The sequence below is a fragment of the Phaseolus vulgaris genome, chromosome 11, assembly GCF_000499845.2.
Source record: "Phaseolus vulgaris cultivar G19833 chromosome 11, P. vulgaris v2.0, whole genome shotgun sequence".
Classification (NCBI taxonomy): Eukaryota; Viridiplantae; Streptophyta; class Magnoliopsida; order Fabales; family Fabaceae; genus Phaseolus; species Phaseolus vulgaris.
The window spans coordinates 53,319,661-53,336,531 of record NC_023749.2 but is presented as its reverse complement, the minus strand read 5'-3'; the positions used below and the strand labels follow the sequence as shown (position 1 = coordinate 53,336,531).

The following is a 16,871-nucleotide window of genomic DNA, read 5'->3' as shown; positions in this document are numbered from 1 at the left end:
CTTGGCAAAAGAGTTGCAGTCAAGTAAAGAAATCAAAACAAAACAAAAAAAATTAGTTATAATAAAATGGTCATCATCTCAACTTCAAATCCTGCAAAACAGCATCTAGATTCATGTTTTGCTCATCAAGCCCCCATTTGCAAACAAATCCTTGGTGCAATTCTTGAATGTCCTCCTCAAAACCTAAATTTAAGCAACCTTTTCAAAACAAAATTCACCAACTCAAGTAGAGCTCACAAATAAATAAATTAATTAATTAATTTTACCTTTGTGAAGGTGTCACTAAATCTTAAATTATTAATATATGAGTTGTGATAATTTGACAAATTAGATTCGTCTCATGCTTAAAATACTCCTATCACATAAGTAATCAACACTTAAAAAGTTGTTTTGGAGCAAAGGAAAAAATGGGTGTAAAAAATCATTTTTCTTAATATATTATTATGCGTGTGACGCATGCGTTGTGAAATATGCGTAATCCACTTCTTGGTCTGAATAAATAAGATAACATCAGAAGTGTTGATGCAGTGAACACACCATGATTGAGACAGTGTTGTTCCTGTTCCTGTTCATGTTCTTGTTCCTGTTCTTCGTTCTGAGGTACAGTGGAAAAACCACCTCCAACAATTTCCACCTTCCACCAAGCCCTCCAAGCCTCCCTCTCCTAGGCCACCTCCACCTCCTCTCCCCATCCCTCCACACCTCCCTCCACGCGCTCTCCGCCGCCAACGGCCCCCTCCTCCTCCTCCGCCTCGGCCCCGCCCGCCGCCTCCTCCTCGTTTCCTCAGCCGAAGTCGCCGCCCACATCTTCAAGACCCACGACCTCGCCTTCTCCTACCGCCCCGCCTTCGCCTTCGCCGACAAGCTCCCCTTCGGCGGCGCCGGCTTCGTGACCGCCCCCTACGGCCCCTACTGGCGGCTGGTGAAGAAACTGTGCGTGACCGAACTGCTCTCCCCGCGGCAACTGGAACGGTCTAAGAAGGTGAGAAGGAAAGAGATGGAGAGTTGGGTGAAAGGGGTGTTGGAGAATGTGAGAGGGAAGGGTGGTGCAATCGATGTGGGTCCTCAACTCATCAAACTCACCAACAACGTTACTTGCAGGATGGCCATGAGCACTTGGTACTCACTGCTTCTCTCTTACTACACTTATTTGGCTAACTTTAGTAATGAATGCAATCAAGAAAAGAAAATTGTTACCTTTGATAAATGCAAATTAATTTAAATGCATTTTACAAGTGTGATTTGAGTAATCAAATTTTAAAATTCTTCTTTTTCATTAAAAAAATGTTTCTTTCTATAGTTCTAATTCTTTTTATGGATATGGTGTATGATTGTTAACCCACCATCACTCTACAATAAATATCCTTGAAAAGTGCATTTTTTACTAGAATATTCCTATGATTAATTTGAAAAATGCAAATTTAAATGTACCATTTTATTAATTTGAACAATAAAATTTTAAAAATATTCCATTCAATAAAAAAAAATTTACTATATGATTTTACTAATATAATTTTAAAATTATTCTTTCAGTAAAAAAATTGTTTGTTTTTATTGTTGTAATTAAGATGTTTGCTTTTATAGTTATGATTTGGTGCATTATTATGCAATAAATATCCTTGAAAAGTACATTTTTTACTAGAATATTTCTATGATTAATTTGACCCTAGTTAGATGGATATGTTTTAATATCTCTTCATAGCTTGAACTAAAAAAAACACAAGTGAGAAATACACTAAAAGTAAAAGTTATTTTGTTAAAGAAAGAATAAAGTATTATTTTCTTAAGATTATGGACTTTAAATTATTTTTATAATAAAAAAATAGGGGTGGAGGAGGGGTTAAATAGGAGAAAATACGATGTGTGTGGGATCCTCAACAAAGCCTTTTGTGTGATGATATTGTTTAGATTTGAATAACATGGTTGTATCGAACTCTTTTTGCTGTGTTTTGGCACAAGTTGTTCGGAGAAATACGAGGATGCAGAGAGGATCAGAAAGCTGGTAAAGGAATCCTTTGAGCTTGCTGCAAAGTTATGCTTTGGGGATGTGTTGGGTCCTCTGAAGCAGTTGAGTTTCTGGGTGTATGGGAAAAAGGCTTTGGATGTGAGCAGAAGGTACGATGAGTTGTTGGAGAAGGTGCTGAAGGAGCATGAACACAAAAGATCATCACGTCACAATGGAGATCGTAGTGATGAAGATAGTGAAAGGGATTTGATGGACATTCTGCTAGATGTTCACCATGATGCTCATGCAGAGTTCAGGATCACAAGGACTCATATCAAAGCCTTCTTCTTGGTAAGACTCTTTCATCATGCTCATCTTTGCTTTCACTAGTAATTGTTGTCTATAAAGTTCGGACACTGCATTTTGGACACACGTATCGGACACCATCAATACTGGTACGACATGTATCAGTGTCCAATTCAAAAAATATTTGTTGGATATTTTACAATTCTAACATGAGTCTAACACAATTTTAAAAGGAGAAATACGTTAATTTTCTTACAACTCAACTTATTGTATAAATTTTTATTATGATTATAAAAATAAAGAATAAATCATTTTGAACCAGCCATGAAAAATATCTTAGTACACATAAATTTTTATTGTCAATTTATATAATTCATAATTATATTGTCAATTTATATAATTCATAATTATATAATATATAGATCGTATCTTCGTGTCCTACATTTTAGAGATTATACGTATCTCCGTGTCATATCATATCAGTGTCAGTTTCTGTGCTATTGAAAAAAAGAAAGATTTTGATGGACTCTATGAAACTTAAAATGAATTTTCTCTTGTGGGACAAGGATCTCTTCATTGCAGGCACAGAAACCACAGCAGAAGCCATGCAATGGGCAATGGCTGAGCTCCTTAACCACCCTGAAGCCTTTCAAAAGGTGAGAAAGGAGATAGAGTTGGTGACTGGCAATGCTAGGCTAGTGGATGAGTCAGATGTTGCCAACATGCCATATTTGCAAGCAGTTGTGAAGGAGACACTGAGACTCTATCCATCAGCACCAGTCACAACAAGAGAGTGTGGCGAACACTGCAACATAAATGGCTTTGATGTGCCACCAAAGACAGCAGTGGCAATCAATTTGTATGCCATAATGAGGGACCCTGATTCCTGGGACCACCCAAATGAGTTTCTCCCTGAAAGGTTCTTGCAAGAGGATTTGAGTGATGGTAACAGAATGAAGTTCAATTTTGTGCCATTTGGAGGTGGAAGAAGAGGGTGTCCAGGAACAGCACTTGCTTTCATCTTGATAAACACTGCAGTGGCTGCTATGGTGCAGTGCTTTGATTGGAAAATTGGTGAAGATGGAAAAGGAGAAAAGGTGAATATGCAATCTGGGTCTGGCTTGTCTTTGAGAATGGTTCACCCCCTTATCTGTGTTCCTGTGGTACATTTTGATCCATATGACGTATGACTCAATATAGTAAAGAGTTATGCAGATAGATATCAGTGTAGAGTTATGCAAATAGATATCAGTGAAGAGTTATGCAGATAGATATCAGTGAAGTTATTGTAATCCACACGCCACAACTTTGTATCTGAAATGGGAACTTGGATCAATAATTCAGTAACCATTCTATTCCAATACGTAATGAATACCTACAACCCAAATGATCCATATTAAGGCAAAAGGCCAAAACCATTGTGTGTGCATGTGTTTGATGGCTCACAAGTTAGGTGAACTTCAACATAACTTTTAATATAAAAAAGAAAAGAGGGTAAACAAAAGAAAGGAAGATAAAAGATATTATTTTTCTATTGAAATTAAAGGAGAATTAAAATATATTTTTTTATTTTAAAACTAAAATTGGATTTCAAATTCACTTTTTATATGACATTTATCTTAATTTTGAAAAATATTTATTTTATAGCTTAAATCATAGAAAATTAATTTATTTGTTAATTGTTGGTTTTAGAAACACAAAACAATCATAAAAGTATTTAGGTTTGAAAAGGATTGCATTTATACATTTTATAATTCACATTATTTAGATAATAAGATCGTGCGCAAAATATTATACTTAAACACACTTATAAAAAATTAGTTTTAAAAAACAAAAATAATTAGTTATAATTTTATTAATTAAAAAGATTATTAGTATTTAAAGTGATTTTTATTATTAATAAAAATTTATAAAGTAATTTCTAAACTGATATCTAATCATTAATTACTAAAATCTTAGTTATTAACTATTTTATATTTTAAATTATTTTTTATTAACTACTAATTAATCATCATGAAAAGCAGATCGGGGAAAGTAAAGAAATTGAGATCTATCACAAACCTAAATATATGAACAATTCCACTGCAGAGGAACATTAACATTTCTCTGATTCAACATTATTGAAAGTCTTCTGCAAACTGATTAGAAACTTTATCTTCTGCAAGCCTCATTTACATCTGGTTGGCTGGACTAAAGAAATTCGTAATGGGATTGGTCCAATCATAACATATAAATCCTAAATGAAAATTAATGATCACATCAACCGGAATATGCTGAGATCAAGGTAGTATGCAATCAAAACAATATAAAAAAAACTAGTGCCTGGACTGGGGGTTGACAACAACTTTAGCAAAGATAAGCTTGAAGATAAATAGAAACACCGAAAATATTCCTTAGATGGTTGGAGATCCCACATCGATTAGAGATTAGAACATTTCATAATATATAAGTGGGTGTAAACCTCACCTCATAAATCGGTTTTATGAGATTAAATTAGGCTTAAAGTTCACTTTATAATTAAACTTTATTCAATAGCAACATGAATTGTTTTAAAAGTGGTGTTTGCCTGTCATGTATAGCTAAGAGAAAAAAAGTCCTATTTGCATATTCTTGGAAAGCACAGCTTTGAGCATTAGTCATGGCAAAAGCCTTCACTTCTAGATACATTGAACAGACTACTCAAATTCATCACGTATCATCTTGAGTTTGCAAAACTATGCCTAACAGCTATAAGGAAAAGTAGATGGCAAAGTATATATATAATGCTCAACAGCATGGGAGAGAGATCAAAAGAGTCCTTACCCAAGATAAAGGTGGCTCTAGGTGAATACAAAATCCTAAAGAATACTGCAACAATTGGATCTCTTTTTAGCATTCTGGCATTCAGTTTCTTGAAATGGCATCTTAATTTTTGTTCCTTCAAGTTCAAGGTTTACTTTATCAAAATTTGATTCATGTCCATCCACAAGGATCTGCTTCCTACTAACTGTTCTATATACTTGAGAGAGGAGACCAATGAAAGCTGATTCCACATTGCTGGAGTCAAGTGCAGATGTCTCCAGAAAGAATAGACCCTCCTGCTGTGCAAACTCTCTTGCCACCTCCACAGGCACTGCTCTAAGAGAACTCAGGTCAGATTTGTTGCCAACAAGCATCACAAGTATATTTTGATCCGCGTGTATCCTCAGTTCATCCAACCACTTCTCAACATGATCAAAGGTTTGCTGCTTGGTTATGTCGTATGCTAGTAATGCACCGGTTGCACCCCTATAATATGCAGTTGTAATTGCCTGGTACCTGTTATGAATGCCAACATTGCCTCATGAAAATGAAATAGACATTCATTTTAAGGACACTTTTCAGAAACCAAATCAACCACATCTATATAAACTAATAAAACACAAAATCATGTCAATTAGGCATATGGTTATGCAGTTCAAGGTAAGTTGAATTTGGCATGCAATACACAGGAGAATTTTGTAACTACAGCTAAAACCAAGGTTTTAAATTGCAAATTTCTTGGATAAACCATGTACATATTATTGGTATGGAATGTCACTGACTTTGCCAATGACTAACTAGGGCTTGGACCTAAACTTTACTGAGGGGGACCAAGTTCAGTACCACTCCAACCAAGGACTTGTTGGTAGTTGAAATTGCAATTTATTTGTGATTCTAGACATAAAGGGAAATTGTAGACAAATTCGGCCGATGCAACCACAATGCAATCGCAAAAAGGCCCAAGATCTTGATGTTGCGGTTGAACTCATTGTCATGGACAGTTTTTAAGAACCTTGGTTAAAACTCTTCACACATTTCCCTATTCTTTTGCAGCAAAAATGTAACAATTGAGCCCACCAAGAAGCCATCAAATGATTATCATATTTAGTTGAAGGATCATAATTCACCCACATGCATCTTTTGGTTTGATTATATTATATTGAAAAAACTATGCTGTTTTCAGTGACTCAAGATCTTATGAGATCTCAATCTCTACCTCTCAGATCTTATTTGTATTCTTAATCATTTTCCTAAGAAAAAACAATTTCACCTCAACACAACAAGCAGAGTGAAACTGTGGCACAAAACCACATCATAATACTAAAAAAAAGTAACTAGCTTTGAAAATGAATGCACAGTAGAAAAATGTTGAACCTTTCTTGACCAGCAGTGTCCCAAATCTGTGCCTTGACAAGCTTGTGGTCCATCACGACCGTCCTAGTCAGAAACTCCACCCCAATTGTGGGTTTCGATTTCATGAGGAACTCGTTCTTCACAAATCGATTCAGAAGCTGAGACTTTCCAACCCCAGAGTCACCAACCATCACAATCTTGAACATGTAGTCTATACCCTCATCAGCATCACCCTGCCACTGAGCCATTACACTTCAAGAAATAACCCTTTTGAGAACCGAACTCAACAATGCAAACCCTTTTGAGTTTTCTGCATAAAAACGAGGCCTTTTTTTTCTCTGTTATGCACAGGGTTTGTGTGGCTGGAAGGAAGGTTGTTTTATAGGAAAGGGAAAAAGGGGTGGTTGGTTCTGGTTGGAGAGGCAATTGGGTAAGCGAAAAATGGCATGTCAATCAGTTTCATTCACCAATGTTGGTTTTGTGTTGCCACTGAAAAGCGTTCTTTTGCTGAAAGCAGAGGAAAACAGAGTTTACAGTTTGGAATTTGGACAGCAACTTGGGACACACGACAAGAAAGGAAGATTGGGATATTGACACTTTTGTAACAACTGAAAGGAAGTATTTACTTACAATTTTGTAAGTGTTCATCATCAAACACAACAATTTCAATGTAACATAGTAATCTTAGTTTTCAAAAACGTAATATGATAAATGATTTAATTTTTTTTTTATAAAAACTCTAAACATTACTTAAAACTTAGATTTCAATTAGACTGATATTAGAAGTAACAATACAGAATTTCCTTTATTTATGGAAGTAAATTAAATCATTGATTGACATCAATCCAAAATTTAATGGAATATTAATTTATTAATTTAAAAATTTTGATTAATTAAAATTAGGTGATTATTTACATAAATAATTTAATATTGAATTTATTTAAAAATAATTAGATATGAAAAATGTTTTGGGAAATGATTCGATTTAAAGTAAAACATCATGATATAATTAAATATAAAACGATCATTTATTGATGAAAATAATTTAAATTATTAATTGACATCAGTTTAAGATTTAAGTGAATATTAATTTAAAATTGAGGATTAAACAAAAAAAATATGTATGGAAATAATTTATGACATTTATTTATGTATGGAAACAGTTTAAAATATAATATATTTTAGGAAGTAGTTTAACTTACAATGAGAATAATCAAAATGAAGTTGAATATGGAATTAAATGTATAATACCTTGCTGATATTATGTGAGGAATTCCCTGCTTAAGGTAAAATAAACTGTGATAGATACTGACAATTAATTAAATCTTACAAAAAATGATGAATTTGCTGCATCATAAACAGTTGTGTATATTCCCTTAAGAGACAATTGAACCTTTTCACTTACCTATACAATGAAAGAAGAAAATGGATGGTATGCATTAGCATATGATGATACCATTTGGAAGAAGTGATGTCTTTTGTGCGGTTTCTATATCCTCATCGCAGTGTCGGTTTAATAGGTTTAGCGTTTGGATGTTTAGTTTACTTATGTTTGTTGATAAAGACTGAGTTTAGTTTAGTTATTGAACTTTTGTGTCTTGTCTATGTATTAATTATGATTCCCTTTGTTTGTTGTCATTTCCACTTTTCTATACATTGATAATTCTTTCTTGTTCAGTGAGAATCTAAGTCCTACTTGTCTGTCATGTTTGTAAATCATACATCCAACACATGTACATGTATAAATATGATTAACATAGATGATTAAGGTTATGTATATTAACTACTTTTAAGGAATATGGAATTGGTTGTTTCTTCCATGAAGAACTTGGTCTTAAATAAGTATGTGACTCAAATTTGTTTTGTAATGCCATCAAACCTCTTATGAGTAAAAAGAAACAATAGTTACAGTGACTCTTTCTAAACTTGCTATTACATCATGATCCTTAAATCAAGCAATGGAAAGAAAAAAAAAATGAAAAACAAAACTGAAGAGATTTACATAGAGCTGAGCCTAACTTCTTGGATACCACCAAATATTAGCACTAGTCTACATAATCACACTGACCCTAGATTTTGGTACACCAAATGATAAATACAAAAAGAAGCTCCTTCTTTTGTTTGATCTACAAGGATATAAATCAGGCACAAGGTCTAGAATATTGCTTGTGATTACTTGTACAAGTGCACTTTTCCTTAGTGTCAGCCAGCATCTGCAAGATGAGTAAAATTATTTGGTTAGACAAGAAAAGATTATAGTGGAGGGTAATGTGTTTTTCTTTATAAAAACTTTCATGTTAGGTATTATTATACAACTTAACATCTTAGTTAAGCTGATACTTCAAGTAAAAACAATCATCTGATATCCCAACTAGACTAAAACATATGTTAAAAAAACGATACATAGTATTTTTTTATAAGGATTTATGTGAAGATTTAAATTTCCACAGTACCTTGACTTGTTTCTGCAGGTCTTTAATGTACTCAACTGCCAAATCCAACATATCAGATGTGCTTGTTTGCTGTCAAGAGGGGAGCATGAAGTCATCAAAATGCACATGGAAAAGCTTCAATGAACAATGTGATTTGATAGTGAGAGAGAGTGAGTTAGTTTACCTTGTCTGATTTTGGGAAAAGGTCTTGCAATTTCTTGATTCTTGCACTAATTCTTGTTCTTCTTTCCTGAAATATGCACATCAAGGTAACACATGAAGAAGGTCAGCACCAGACACTTCATAAAATAGTTATGCAACCATATGATCAAGGTTTTGATGCGATCCTAAAGTAACAGTAGAATCAAATGAGACTTTTACCCTTTCAGCAATGCTTCTTGGGTGAGTGGCAAAACCTCTCTTGGCACGAATTTTGCATGGAACAACTCCTTGATTTTGATATAACTTCTCCATGGTAGCCATTCTACTAGAAGAGCTAGGCAGACTCAAATGATGGGTCAGACCAACTTTTTGATATCCAAAATCTGCATCCTGAAAACATAAATTTTCACTTATCAACAACATGGGTAAAAAAGCTTTTTTCATAACATATAGATTTTGTTCTAGTTCTCCTAATTTTCTTTTTAATAATACTTTTTTCATTTGATAATTATTGTTATTTGAGGTATCAGTCAAACTAAAATACCAAGTTGTATAAGTTTTTATAAAAAATAAAAATAGGCCAATGTTCATTGAGGTCGGCTACATGCATCATCACACAATGTCACTCATTCAGTTTCTTGAGTAAATTCTTCTATACCTGAATATCCATTGCATTTGAAGTGGAAAATGATATTTCACAATTGTTGCTAGCTGTTCTGGGGGCACTGATTACAGAACCATCCCAGAAGTCAGTGGTGAAACTTGGCATGTAACACTTGGTGTTGTCATTGTCATTCCTCAGGTTTCTACTTTCAACACAATTTGGTTCCACACCTTCATTTCCATTTTCAGCAATCTGTGGCATTCTGGTGGAGCAAGAGGATGACCTTGATGAGAAGTTCAAAGTACCATTTAACCCACTGGTGGATGTAATAGCTTGTCCATTTGATACATCACAGCCCCTAAAACTAGCCATATCTCTCAGTGCTGCAAGTTTTGCATTCAAAACAAAACGTTTATACTCTTTACAACACTAAAAAACACTTCAGGTGTGAACAAATCTGACTGAAACTGATGATATCTTTGATGAAAAACAAACACAAATGAGAAAAAAACAAAGATAATGATACTTTTTTGTCTGGTTTATTGAAAGAAAATAAAAAGGAAAGAGAGTAAGATTAACATCTTTCCTCAACCAAAGCAAGTATTTGATGGAGAGAGAAAATGTTTATTAAAGTCTATTTCTCAATTCATAATATTTGAATCTGCAATTGATACCCAAAGGAAAAAAAAAATGCATATAATTGAAGGATTCTCCTTGTGACCCATATTTTTTTTAGTACTTTCACAGCTGACTCTTGTGTTGTGCCTTCATTTCTCAGATTCTTTCATGATATCTCTTCCATTCACATCTTCTTTTCACCCCCAAATGTACTATATGATTAGTTTTCTTCTTATTCAAAGATTTTAATTTCTCAATGAGAATAGTTAAAACAAAAGTCAACTCTATGCAGGAAATGAATATTCCATTTTATATTCTGTAGAAGCAACCCCCAATTGCTTTACTATATTTAGCAATACTGCAGGAAAAAAAAGGGATCTCTGACTTGATTTGAAGCCAATTAATTAACTAGCAAACTTTCCAGAATATTAGTTTAAAATTTATGCAAATCTTAGATCAGAAATGATCCAATAACCTCTTCTATTCACATGACCAAATGAACTCTATGGAAAATCCTTTTGAATTTAACCCATATGAGAGAACACATCATCATTCATAGAATGAAGAAAATTTTACACAAAATAGAATACTCCAACAATATGAATCCAATTATAGATTTTCATGTATGGTAAGGTTGTTTACTTTGACAGTAACTATTTTGAAAATCATATTTTGGGTTAGTTTTTAAGAAATTGTAAGAATCTTTATATGAAAGTTTAACTGGAATGAAATTCCATGAGAGTTACCAGGTAAGATGAAAGGTCTTACCATTATCAACTGAGTAATTGGAGAAAAACCCTGCAGGTGAACTCTTTTGCCTAATGAGATTGGAGCAATTGGTGGAAGCACCCATTTTGGTTTGTGTGGAATTCTGAGAAGCCATGGAATTCACTGCACTGAATGAGCCATCAAAACCATTCCCTGCAGACCTTAAAGAACCATTTGCCATGGGAAAGCCTTGAACTTGCTGAGTTTGGTACATTATCTGAGGTGATGACCCGAAAGAGTAACCATTGTGCTGTTGTGGTGGCTGTGAAACAGTGTCCCCTGCTTCTTCCTTCACTGCCTTCCCTTCAAACTCTTGCAAAGGCTCAGAATCATTGGAAGAAATCAACTTGGCAAACATGGTCTCCATTTCAGAATTTGTGGAGGGAGGATAATTCTGTTGCTGCTGAGTCTCACCATTGACACATCCAATGTTGTTGTTGATGTTGATGTTGCTGCTGCTGTTCACAAGGCTTGTGAGCAATGAGCTTGGAGCAGAACGGTACCTCATTAGCCCAGAATTTTGTTGGTGACAATGTTGTTGACCAATATTTGAATCCATCTCTGAGTTCATCTTTGCCACTCCTTGGGAATACTTCACTCCATGAGTATACACCATGCTCATCCTATCTTCACAGTTACCTGAAAACAACAAGAAAAGTTATCATTCTATGCTTTCTGAACCAATAACCATATCTTAACACTAAGCAACAGCTTTCCTAGTCTGAACTTTTCTTCATTAGAAATTGAAAAGCACCCCCAAAGAAAAAGAATTTACTTAACTAGCTATGTTTCTTTCATGGAAAAATTATACATGGTTGTGCAATTACTTGGTCACGAGATTTCTTAGAAAATTTAAGACCAAAATTCCAAAGGGTAATGGAAATTCTGTCCCCAACAAAGTTAAAAGCAGCAGAATCTGACAGGAGTCAGAAAAAAAAAAGTGTCTTTCATACAGAATGAGAAACATTATTTCTTGTTACAATCTTTCTTGAATTCTGCTCCTACCATAACAGGAGTAGCTTTTGGATCATAAATCTTAAAAAGAAATTGAAACACAAAAAAGGGCATACATGCAACTCAAAAAAACTGGCTTGTTAAGAGTCCAATGAGGCTAAGGTTGTTCAGCTTGAAGAGTTTGGATGAGAACTCAAAATCCTGACACAGAATTAAGAAGAAGAAGAGAGGAGTTGAAGAGATGATGAAAGCTAAGGTTGTAATGTCTTGCCTTTGAGGTATATTTATGTAGTTTTATGTTCAGTGATTATCACCCTTATACTTTTTGATTATAACGATAATACCATGATGACATAGAGTGGTCCATGATAATCTTTTGTCCTTTTTCTCCTCTCTTTTTTCTTCATCATCTTCCCTTTGACCAAACATATATTACCCCGTGATTTGGCCAACCTTAAGAATGTGTGTTTCTGAATCTGACTTTCTTTATGCATGCTTACTCAATTCAGAAAGTGCATTCATTACACTATTTTTTCAAGTAATACTATAAATAACTTCTCTTTATTAAATCTTCATTACCTGTTAAAATCTATAATAGAAAACTATAACAAAAAATCATTCATTGTTACTAAGGAAAGGCACTTTATAGTAAGGTTTGTAGTTGTTGGATGCATAAACATGATTGAATAGATTTAAGGAAATCTTACTTTCCTTTATAAATTTTTGAAAAATCACAAAGCAAATAGTTATTTTATTTGACTTATATATTATAAAATGTGTCTTGTTAATATGTAATATCCAACACATTCTCTCACGTCGAGACTGACCGTGTGTGACGATAGCGATTCAATAGCTCGATAACGGGTGACCTGATTAGTTCAATAAATACTTTATTTAGGATAAACTCTAAAATGACTCTAATACCATATTAAAAAATAAACGTCTAACTCAATCTTATAAAACCAGCTTATAAAATAAGATTTGCATTTATTTATATCACTACAAGAAAATCATGAAATAGAAACCAATTTTTAGAGACCAAAATAATTAGTTACATAGAAACTAAAATAGAGACCATTTTAGAAACTAAAAAAAAAAAATTGGTTTCTAAATTAGTTTCTATTATTTTATATTATTGTTAAATAGTTTCTAAATTGGTATCTAATTAGCAACTAAGGTTTTAACTACCAATTATTTAGTTTCTAAATTTGGTAGCAAAAACATTGGTTGCTAATTAGATACCAATTTAGAAACTATTTAACAATAATATAAAATAATAGAAACTAATTGAGAAACCAATTTTTTTTTTAGTTTCTAAAATGGTCTCTAATTTAGTTACTATTGCAACTAATTATTTTGGTTTCTACAATTTGGTTTCTATTTCATGATTTTCTTGTAGTGTATACTATGAAATATTCTTTTATCTCTATATCCAACATCTTATCACATTATCCATTGAAAATTTATTTTATGCATAAATATGTTAATTGATTAATTAAGATGTTTGGTAATATGATATGATTGGTGGAAGTCTTACATGAATACTATTCAACTTTGTAGACTGAAAGGAAGAAAGGAAGATGTATTCATTGAACCATGCTTAGTAAGAAAAATGTTAATTAGTCTTAGAAATGTGCTTAATCCGAAACTTCCTTTTGTTTATTTTTCACTGTTAAAATATTTTGTTTTCACACAACTTAATTGAGGGTGGCTATGATTATGATAATGATATGATTTATTTATTTAATTATTTATTTGCATGAAGATATTTTTAAATTAAAATAAAGTGGCTGGTGATGTCTACGAAAGGTTCAAAATAAATTTCCTTAGTCAATTCTTAATTGGTTCAATGGAAAGTCACAATAAAACAAATAACTGAGTCCAGGTCAAGTGCTTCTTCAATTTTCAGCCCACTGTTTTAGGCCAAAGCATAACTAACGAAAGCAACAAGACAATTTTTTACGTGTAAGTATTTGCATTTAAATTATTTTATAATAAGACCAATAAAATATTACATTTTCCTCATCTTTTCTCAAATATTATTTAAAATTATCCATTTATTTAAAAAAATACAAATTTTAACTTACCCCCTTCAAATGGATTCAAGAATAAACTTAATAGACCAAAATTATAAACTTAATAGTTTTGTTAACAATATTTTTATTTTTCTATCATTCTATTTTTTATATTTTCATTGTTTTTTGGTATTATAAGGTTGGGGGCTGAAGTTTGATATAAATTTTAGGAAAACAAAGTAGATATTGAAGGTTTACTATACTTTTTTTTTTCAGAGTTTGTAACTTTTACTAGGAAACAATAATTTTCTTTTTATAATTTTTAACTTTTTTGAAAAATTGCTGTTCAATGGTGATTTGACTATTATTATCTCAAAAGATAATATAATAAAGTGCCATAATTTATTCAGATTTATTTTATTTTTGGAATATAATTAGTTAGAATTTCAAATTTCAAAATAAATTAATTAAAGTTCTTAGTTACATGTGAAATTGATGATTACCATTCTTAATTTTAAATGTTTAAAAAATATTTGATATCTTCTTAAAAAATTGTTATATATTCTCATTTAAATTACATATTTTTTGTGTGAATTTTAACATGTTTAAATTTAGTCTGAACCAGTATATTTCTTTTGTAAAACTTATTAGATAACTTATTGTATAGATAAATATAGTGAAGAGAAAATGATTTTGTGGTAGGAGCATGAACAATCTTGGTAATTAAAATAAACTCTATGTTTCACAGGTGTGAATAAGAAGCAACTTTGTTCTTCTTTAATTGAATAAAACTGCATTAAAATGAAAAAGTCAATGGAGTTTCTAAGCCTCCAGCTAGCATCAATCAAGAACCACAAAAATATGAGTGGCCATAGCATTTAATCTTCTCATAAAAAGTCAAAAATTAAGAACAAAGATTAATAATTATTATTATTAAATAAAAGGATTGGTAATAGTGGTCAAACTTTGAGTAACCCATTTTTTATTTATTTTTTGTGCTGTTAATTAGTGTTTTACACATGTGAATCTCGTGTTGCTTTGGCTAGTTGCTATGTCAAACATTTGATATTTTAGGGAAAATTTATAAAAAAAGACAAAAAAAAGTTGGTTGAAATGGTAAGAAATCTACAACAACAGCAACATCGTTGCTATCGCCGCAAGCAATGGAAGAAGGAAAATGGGTTCTCAAAATCAGGATCATGGTATTTATAATGTACAACTAAAGATTTTGATGAAATTGTATAAATACTGTATTTGTACATGGGTGTATAAATGGATAATACTAAGAATAGTTAATGGGTTTGTTTACATTCTTGATTGAAAAACTTATATTCATCTTTATATTTTATATTTAATGAATATGAAATTTGTCTCTTCTTTGTATCAAAAGGGTATACTTGTATATACCATATTTATATTTGGTGAAATTTTATAAAATATTTTAAAAAAAATAAAAATGCAATAAAAAATAAGATATTATAAAAGATTTCAATGTTAAAATGACATAATTTTTTTTTCTTAATTTCAAATAATAAAGAAGATATTATAATTGTATGAATTTTAAAATAGAGTACCAAATAAATCAATAATGTTTAGTGATTTAAGAGGAGAAGGAGTATGGGACACAAAGAGAAAAAGTACGCACATACAGATCTTCCAACTATTTAACTTAAAAAATTAAGTATTACTTGTATATATATTGGGTATTCTCCATTAATATTGGGATGAGTTCAAATGAAACTCACATGTACGAGTTTATTTGTGGTCCTTAGACAATACTCTTATCTCGCTAAAACAATTTGTTTTAATCTTAGGACAATTTGAATACAAATTCAAACTTTTGACATACCTAATCATAGTTACATGAGTATTTGTTTTTGCATAATAGTATTTGTTCATAATTCAAAATGCATATGTCACTTGAACTCTGGATTGGTTAAGCAATTGCATTTATTGCAGGTACACAACACTATCACTCAAGTGATAAAGCTCCATACTCAAGTTGTGGCTTTAAGTTTAAGTAGGAGAGATGTTGAAACCATGTTTTTTACAAGCTATGCAGAAGTGTTCTTTCTCCAAATCATGAAAAATATATATAATCCAACTTAAATGTATAACTTTGTATATTAAACTCTTTCTAGAGTAGATTATCATATTGTTAACGTCTAGAGAGTGTATGTATAGTTTGATGAGGAGGCAATAGATCCTCTAGTAATAAATAATAATTTTTATATGTTTTAATTAGCTAGGATTCTGCTTGTAGTTATAATTTGTTTCCTTTATAAAATATTTACTAACCAATAATAATTGTATATGTTTTAGTTAGTTAGGATTATACTTGTAGTTATAAGTATCACTTATATACTATGAAAGACTCTAATCTCTAGTCGATGTGGGATTTCCAATATAAACAAACTCGATAATTTCGAACCGATCATTTTTACAAATTATTTCAAACTAAATTAATCTTATTCCCTTCAAACCATAATTAAATCAATTCATTCCGTAATAATACTAGTCCAAAGTAATTTTGATAAAGCTAAATATAAATTACTTTATGTGAGAGTTTTTCAATTATTGAAATTCAACACTTTTTTTCATCATTTTATCTTACTTGTTTTACATTATCAGATCCTACTCAAATCTCCCTACTTTTCAATTATTTTATTATAATTTTAAAAAAAAAGTAAACTTTACATGGATTCTTAGATATTATTGACAATAATGTGTGTCAATTATTTTATTATAATTTTTAAAAAAAAAGTAAACTTTACATTGGTTTCTTAGACATTATTGACCATAATGTGTGTATTTATACTCTTTGTTTCACATTAAACTGTGTCGTTTATACTCAGAATATGTGTATTTATACAGATTCCTCCCAAATTGTCGGAATACTGATTCAGTGTATACAGTATATTGGAAAATTCTTC

The 16,871-nt window shown here is 31.7% G+C and overlaps 3 protein-coding genes across 4 annotated transcripts; 1 reads left to right on the top strand and 2 right to left on the bottom strand.

Moving 5' to 3' along the window:
- The first annotated feature begins 438 nt into the window (after positions 1–438).
- Positions 439–3,612, top strand: LOC137820313 (cytochrome P450 705A12-like). The gene is made up of 3 exons (XM_068624333.1): positions 439–1,119; positions 1,960–2,296; positions 2,818–3,612. Exons 1-3 carry the CDS (start codon positions 539–541, stop codon positions 3,439–3,441), a joined length of 1,542 nt encoding a protein of 513 aa, XP_068480434.1. The 5' UTR covers positions 439–538; the 3' UTR covers positions 3,442–3,612.
- A 700-nt stretch (positions 3,613–4,312) lies between these two features.
- LOC137820306 (ras-related protein RABA4d-like) lies at positions 4,313–6,953 on the bottom strand. 2 transcript variants are annotated; one of them, XM_068624317.1, is made up of 3 exons: positions 6,407–6,781; positions 5,054–5,548; positions 4,313–4,487 (listed from the first exon to the last, which is right to left on the bottom strand). In XM_068624317.1, the coding sequence occupies exons 1-2, from the start codon at positions 6,631–6,633 to the stop codon at positions 5,089–5,091; spliced, it is 687 nt and encodes a 228-aa protein (XP_068480418.1). In that variant the 5' UTR covers positions 6,634–6,781; the 3' UTR covers positions 4,313–4,487; positions 5,054–5,088. The 2 variants fall into 2 exon arrangements, with proteins under 2 accessions (XP_068480418.1, XP_068480408.1); XM_068624307.1 differs by lacking the exon at positions 4,313–4,487 and having other exon boundaries at positions 4,836–5,548; positions 6,407–6,953.
- Positions 6,954–8,241: 1,288 nt separating this feature from the next.
- Positions 8,242–12,213, bottom strand: LOC137827322 (transcription factor bHLH130-like). Its single transcript, XM_068633600.1, has 7 exons — positions 12,040–12,213; positions 10,970–11,608; positions 9,638–9,966; positions 9,199–9,369; positions 9,002–9,067; positions 8,839–8,907; positions 8,242–8,598 (listed from the first exon to the last, which is right to left on the bottom strand). The coding sequence occupies exons 2-7, from the start codon at positions 11,589–11,591 to the stop codon at positions 8,527–8,529; spliced, it is 1,329 nt and encodes a 442-aa protein (XP_068489701.1). The 5' UTR covers positions 11,592–11,608; positions 12,040–12,213; the 3' UTR covers positions 8,242–8,526.
- Positions 12,214–16,871: the final 4,658 nt, after the last annotated feature.